This window comes from Argentina anserina, chromosome 5 (genome assembly GCF_933775445.1).
Source record: "Argentina anserina chromosome 5, drPotAnse1.1, whole genome shotgun sequence".
In the NCBI taxonomy this organism is placed as follows: domain Eukaryota; kingdom Viridiplantae; phylum Streptophyta; class Magnoliopsida; order Rosales; family Rosaceae; genus Argentina; species Argentina anserina.
In genome coordinates, this window is record NC_065876.1 from 11,936,587 (window position 1) to 11,944,618 (window position 8,032).

General features: G+C 36.0%; 1 protein-coding gene across 1 annotated transcript; it reads right to left on the minus strand.

Annotated features, from left to right (window-relative positions):
- Nucleotides 1–4,070: 4,070 nt before the first annotated feature.
- Nucleotides 4,071–7,638, minus strand: LOC126795524 (uncharacterized). Its single transcript, XM_050522351.1, has 6 exons — nt 6,268–7,638; nt 5,384–6,216; nt 4,919–5,300; nt 4,762–4,822; nt 4,582–4,689; nt 4,071–4,162 (listed from the first exon to the last, which is right to left on the minus strand). The coding sequence occupies exons 1-6, from the start codon at nt 7,636–7,638 to the stop codon at nt 4,071–4,073; spliced, it is 2,847 nt and encodes a 948-aa protein (XP_050378308.1).
- Nucleotides 7,639–8,032: the final 394 nt, after the last annotated feature.

Below are 8,032 nucleotides of genomic sequence, written 5' to 3' on the forward strand. Positions count from 1 at the left end.
CGTTGAAGCACCATTGTGTTGTCGTACAACCGCTTCTCTAAAGAGGCATTCAGCGTCTTTCCAAGCCTTTCTCTTCCTCCCACCAGGCATGTTGTGAGCTGAATCAAGATAAAACCCCAAATCAGTGCAATCTAGATAACTTAATGAGATTGAAATATAAACAAATAACTTAAGTAGATTGAAACAACTCTATATATAATTAAAGACTATATCTGGAGGGTTTCTAATCTATAACTTAATTAGTTATAATGATTATACTCTTGATTGTAACTCATCATCCGAATGGAAAAGCTCCACTTCTCCAATCCAGAGCAAAAAACAAAAAAACAAAAAACAGAAGACAAAATTAACATACAAAGATAAAGAGTAGGATGTGTTCTAACTTGAGATTGAGAGTTTGGACAATCCTACAAACACTGAGCAAATTAAACAAAAATATGAAAATGTTAATACAACCACTTAAGACAAAATAACCTCCTGAACGGCTATTGAAAACTGAGCAAACTAAGCATATTTGATAGAGCGTTGGTTAAAACGTCTATAATAAACCCTGTAAAACATCATCGTTAGTATAGAATAAGCAGGGATCGTTCTTTCCGGAAAATTGAAGGGAACTCTAAACTTTTAGTGTTAACAAATAATGGGGGGTTTGAGATTAACTACTAAAATAAAACCTAAATTATTATTTACATGATCGACTTCTCTTTAACAAACTTAAACCAAATTTACCATTACACCACATAATTACAAGTTTGAACCTATCATGCATTCTAATTCGACCAATTACATACTTTTTAGACACCAATACAATTAGAGCCTTAGGGGATCATCTAATCGTGCAAGATTTCAATTAACATTTAGATTGACTTAGGGCCTAATCTAAATTTGCATACAATCGAATTCAATAACACTTAGAGTAGAAATCAAACAAGATTACATTTAAGCACCAAATCTTTGTTGGAGACATGTTTCATGTATGGCGTCACCCACCATGATTTCACATGCAAATTTCCAAAATTTTTACCACTTTTAATCAACACAAATCAAACCTACTTAAGGCATGATTCGATTTGTGTCAATATGGTTGATGAATCTAGCACTCAAACACAATCTTAGGGAATGCATCCAAGCACTAAATCCATATGCACATATCTGAAAATTATCTAAAAATATGAGAAAGATGATTAGAACACAACAATAGAAATACAAACTCATTAATTATAGCAAATATCCAAAAATCCAATAAAACAATCTGAAAATTTCAATTCTTAATACAAAACAATAATCACACACAAACATCATACTACAATCTTTATAGACAAAGTATTGTAAAAAAAATCAAAAAACGAACAAACCCGTGGAGATGAGTTGCGAGAATCACACGTTGTAGGAACCTTGGAGGTGTGTTTTCAATGGTGATTTCGGTGGAGATGAAATTTGTATATAGGGGAGAATGGCTTGTTGTTTTGGTGAAGGATGTTTGAGGTAGTATTTTGGTAGAGTTTTGGCTCTTGAATGCAAAGGAGAAGTGATCATATTTGAGAGGTGAAGCCATGTATATATAGAGGAAAGATGGAGGGTTTGAAATTGCTTCTTTCTTCCTATAATAATCCCATGCTTTAATCCCTTAAATCATGGAAAATTTTATTCCCTAAAACATGCCATGCTTTAATCCTTAAAACATGGAAAGTTTTATTCCCTAAAACATGCCATGCTTTAATCCCTAACATGCCATGTTTTATGCCTTTAATGATCATCTTCTATTTAATTGTTGCATGACTTGGCTCCATTTTTTTTTCTTTAATTATCTCTGCAATCCAATCTGAAAATAAGAAAATAAAATTATAAGTAAGAGATAATTAGTTTCAAAACCTAACAATGATTCCTAGTCAAACTAGGACTCTAAACCAATTATGCGTTTTAACTCATGTAAGCACAAAAATGCATCCAATACCGCTCAAGACTCTTACTACGACTCAATGACTCAATAGTACAACAATAAGGGCTAAGCAAAGTACAAATTGAGGTAAAAATGTGTTAAGAACGTCGCACAAAGTGCTCATATCAATATTTCACAGCAAATCTCAATATATAATATCTGGGGGTTTTGCTCATCTCTTTGATTCAAGCATCAACCTTTATAAATTTACACAAACACTAGCCAAGATCCGACCTATACTTAATTGAAAAAGGGACAAGAAACTACAAAACATATTTGGCTTTCACTATTAAATCCAATAAAGTAAAGAGCTTGAAACTCATGATGCAATACCAGCATATAAAAGCCACAAATCTGGAAATAGAACCCTAGATATGCATTGAAACAAACCATTATATAATGGAATAAGAGAATTTGGGGAAAGAGACGAACCTTGGGTTTCGTTTGTGGCCAAGACAGAGAGCAATTAGGGATTAGATAATTTAGAGAGGAAATCTGGGTCTAATATCTAGGGATTTCAGGATTGAATAGGTTGGGTATGACTAACAAGGAGATTTGTGAGCTGATTGAGAGAGAAAATAATTTTGGGGATCTAGGGATGGAAAGAGCCTACTGTTTTACTAGAAATATCGGGCCTATATATATATAGACCACTTAAGCGGCGATTGTTTTGGCAGCATCAGTTTTAATTTTGGGCTAAAAATAATGGTGGGAAAGATACCGCGCGCCTTAAATTTTGTGTTATGCGATGAAATCCTTTTCTCAAATGAAAACATGATTTAGAATCTCTACATTTATTAATACACAATTATACATTATAATTATCATGAAATAATTTTTTCTTGTTTCTTTTTGAGTATTTTTCATCAACAATCCCTTAATTATGGTGTACCTACCAATGTGATACCTCAACTCTTAATCGTACCAATGTGATACTCAGACTCTAGTATTGCTATCATTGAAGTACTTCCGTCAGTTTTTTTTTCAACTTCTCCGTCATCTTGGTGACGTGGCAAGTACGTGAGACCCACAAAGAGGGTTAAAAGACAAAATTAACCTCATCTGAGAGAAACAATATTTTTCCGGCCCTTTACCTTGAGAAAGACACCCAACAATTTCAATTTTGGCGCCAATTTTCCCTCCATACTCCTTAATTTGTGTCTCTTATCTAAATTAAAGAACTACCGCCAACCAGTCGACCATAATCTGATAAAACATAGATCAATCTCATTTTCTATTTTTACCCTAGCACTTGTTAAACTAACAGAATAAATATAGAAATTTATATGGAACATCTCATTTCCACAATCTCATAAGAATATAGAAACACATAACTTAACGAAATTCAAATACATGTGTTAAGTACCATTAGTTCTTAAAAGCAAAAATCATGGCAGATCAATATAAAAGGTGGCAACTAATGATACTTAACACATGTATTTGAATTTCGTTAAGTTATGTGTTTCTATATTCTTATGAGATTGTGGAAATGAGATGTTCCATATAATTTTCTATATTTATTCTGTTAGTTTAACAAGTGCTAGGGTAAAAATAGAAAATGAGATTGATCTATGTTTTATCAGATTGTGGTCGACTGGTTGGCGGTAGTTCTTTAGTTTAGATAAGAGACACAAATTAAGGAGTATGGAGGGAAAATTAGCGTCAAAATTGGAATTGTTGGGTGTCTTTCTCAAGGTAAAGGGCCGGAAAAATATTGTTTCTCTCAGATGGGGTTAATTTTATCTTTTAACCTTCTTTGTGGGCCTCACGTACTTGCCACGTCACCAAGATGACGGAGAAGTTGAAAAAAAACTGACGGAAGTACTTCAATGATAGCAATACTAGAGTCTGGGTATCACATTGGTACGATTAAGAGTTGAGGTATCACATTGGTAGGTACACCATAATTGAGGGATTGTTGGTGAAAAATACTCTTTCTTTTTAGTTTTTGATCTTCATTACGATACAGTATTCGGGATTTCATGATTTCATATCAATCTTGCATTATCATTAATTAATGTTGATTATGTCTTTATATCAACAAGTAGAATAGTTCATAACATTCTGGAATTCATACATGTTAACTAGAATTATATTACACGTAAAAGTTTAAACATACATTAATTAGTACTCAATCATTTTCTTCATAATCCTCATCAGCGTCCTCATCCTCATCTTCATCCTCATCTTCATTTTCATCTTCATCATTAATGAAGTCTTCTTCTATGGGGGAATGTACGGTAGAGGATTGAAATCAAACTCTATAGGAACGTATTCAGACGCTTGAAAGTGTATCTCGTTGTTGATGCAAATGTTATTTGTGACATGGATGGCTGAGGTAGAAGGCTCTTGATATGGTTCAATAGCCATATTATCAATATCTTGCTCTGCACCCTGTGCAAGTGTTCTTGCATCAAAAATATTTCTATGTGACATCATGTTTACCACTTTCCAACCGCGGCCCAATTTCGGATCATCAAGATAGAACACTTATTTTGCCATGGTTGCAAGAATAAATGGCTCATTTTCATACCAGCTTGTGTGTGTATTCACTGATAATAGGCCATGATCCAATCTGGTACTCCTCCGAACACTTGGGTCAGTATTGAACCATCTACACTTAAACAAAACAACCGGCATACGAGATCCATACAGTAGTTCAATAACATAAACAAGGACCCCATAGTATGGTGGTCCTCCATTCTTATCCTCTACCATGAAGCCACAGTTTTGTGTCTTCTTCCCTTGATCTAAAAATTATGTCAGAAACCTTACGCCGTTCACTACACAAGCCGCATATACATTATGTGATTGTGGCATACTGGCCAAATGTTGCATCTGCGGGGAGTACAACTGACTGTTTTCTCGTTGCAACTTTCTCATCTGAGAAAAATATCAATCACACACATGTTAGAAATGACTAGTCAAAAATTGTTGTTCTCTTTTTTGTGACAAAATAAATATTAAAATTTTACGTACCCATTTCTTGAAATATTTAGGAAATGATCTCTTGTGCGTCTCTTCTGGGTGATCGTCACCATTATCCTCAAGTTGTTTCAAATGATACTCCATAAAATCTTGAACTTCATCACAATATTGCAGTACGCTCCAATAGGCCTCAATCAGTTCATATTGGCTAAGAGTTTCTGACTGTGGTAAGTTACCATACATTCTTACATCTTTTGAAACAACTGAAAGGTTAAATGTAGGTTCATTGGAGGCAGCACGTGACTCTGTGTCATCTATATCATGGAGATACATATTGCAGTAGGTTACACACTCGTGTGAAATGTACGCAGTTGTAATGGAACCTTCTGGGTTCGCTCGATTTCTGACATAACCTTTATAAACCCCAAGTTGTCTTAAAACAAAAAACATAGTTAGAAAGTTATACACTGTATATAATTAAAAATATGATATGGTAAACATACACATATATTTTACCTTTCTATGGGAAATATCCAGGTATAGTGTACTGGGCCAGTAAGCAGAACTTGGTCGGGAAGGTGGACCATGAGGTGAACCATGATATCAAAAAAGGCAGGGGGAAAAATCCTCTCTAATTTGCAAAGGATGTATACAATCTCTTCTTTCAATTTTAAGAGATCTGACTTCTTCACTTCTCTAGTGCATAACTTTTGCCACCAGTTGGACAAGGCTACTAATGGCTCTACTACATCAGAATGCAGATATGGTCTAATTACCACTGGAAGAAGTCGTTGCATTAAAACATGACTGTCATGAGTCTTCAACCCAATTATCTTTTGTTCCTCCACCTTAACACATCGCGCTATATTTGCTGCATACCCTTGAGGATATTTAACATCATGAAACCACTTGAAAACCCAAGGTTTTAAAGATGGCTTCACCTCGTAAGGTGCAATAGGCATTTCCACTTTTGTCCCCGTCTTTTTTAACCACAAGTGTTCACGCAAGCCCATCTTTTCCAAATCCACCCGAGCTTTGATATTATCTTTTGTCTTATCTTTAAGATCCAGAGTTGTTCCCACAACGCTGTCGCTTACATTCTTCTCTATGTGCATGACATCTAAGCTGTTTCTATGTATCGATTTTAACCAATAAGGCAATTCAAAAAATATACTCTTATGCTGCCAACACGCAAGATGCTTTGGGCGTTTTGTTTTTTTATATATATTAGGATTACCGCTAAGCGGTCCGAAATCGAAAGAGTTCATCTTGTCCAAAACTTCATCTCCAGACCATTTCTGGGGCTGTGTATCCCACTCTTCAGTACCATCGAATGCAGACGCATCAAACTGCCATTCGTGATCAACTGGAAGCCATCTTCAGTGACCCATGTAACACACCTTACCAGCATGCCAACTAGAATTAACATTGTCCAAGCAGATAGGACAAGCTTTGTATCCGTGCGTGGTTTGAGAAGACAACATCCCGTAAGCAGGAAAATCACTGATAGTCCACATAGTTGCTGCTCTCATTCTGAATGAAGACTGACTATGCCTGTCAAAAGTTGCCTTTCCATTATTCCTTAGATCTTTCACCTCATCAATCAATGGTCTCAAGTACACATCTAGACACTTTCCCGGGGACTTGGGACCTGGGATCAACAAAGTCAGTATATTGAATTCCTTCTTCATACACATCCAAGGAGGCAAATTGTATGGCACAACAATAACTGGCCAAGTACTATGAGTAGAGCTCATGTTTCCCCAAGGATTGAATCCGTCTGTGCTGAGTCCGAGCCTTACATTTCGAACATCTGCTGCAAAATCAGGAAACTGTCTATCAAAATGTTTCCAAGCCTCACCATCAGAAGGGTGTTTGAGAACATCATCATCATCATCATCCCTTGCCCTCCCATGCCATCTCATCGCCTCTGCAGTGTGCGAGGCCATGTATAAACGTTGCAGCCTAGGTGTCAATGGGAAATAACGAAGCACCTTCATAGGGACATTTTTCCTTTGATACAGAGATGATGGTTTCCATCGAGATTCATTGCAAACCGGACATTCATCATAATCTTTATAATCTCCATAAAACAATTCACAGTTATATTTGCATGCGTCTATTTTCACATACTCAAGGCCGAGGCCATCAAGAATCTTTTTTGTCTTATAATAAATGTCAGGAAGTAAGTTTTCTGGGGGCAACAAACGCTTAATATACTGAAAAATTTCATCATAACTGACATTCGACCATTTATGCCTCACTTTTAACTGCATTTGTGACATCAAGGCACTCAAAACAGTCTCTGAACAACCAGGATACAATGGGGTTTGCGCTTGCGTGAGCAACCTCTTATACTTATCAAAATCACTAGTGTCAATGGGTACATCAAATTCCTCAGCTTGATCATATCTCGAAACATATGGAAAATTATCAACTAGCATGTTCATAGTGGGGTCCATAGAAAGGCCGCCAATACCACTAGATGTCCCAGCCTGATGACTGTAACTTGCTTGGAATTCAACTGGGGTAGGATAAGTAGCTACTTCACCATGGTCTGTCCATGTTGTATAACTCTGCCACATACCATAATGTGATAAGTGCTGATACATAACTGAATCAGTTACATACTCGTTGCAGCAACACATTCTACACGAACACTTGTACCATTCAGCTCCATTACCCTGGTTTCTTGCATAGTTCACAAAATTATAGATTCCCATTATATAAAGAGGGTCCTCCCTCCCTAGCAGCATCCAACTTTTATCCATGTTATTTGTATGTTGTCATAATAAAAACTAAATAATAAGCACAAAAAATGTACATATGTGTTTCTCCATCACCTTATGCCTCCGGTTAGGGCCCTAATCTCATTCAGGAAAAAATGACTTTGTTTGACAGTTTGTAGTTGTATTTTCATTCTCGTTCATGAGAAAATTTCGGCAGCATCTCCCTACAGTTCCTCAAGTGCACGAATATTTATACCTAAACGAAAGCGGGAGATCGTGCCAAAATATATCCCACTATCGAAAACGAAAACACTAGAACTACAAACTATGAAACAAAGTCCTCTTTTCCCAAACTGTCCAAAAATAGGACAATTCAAGAATCATGTATGATTCTGAAATCATACATAATTCCCAAATGAGATTTCTAAGGCTAACT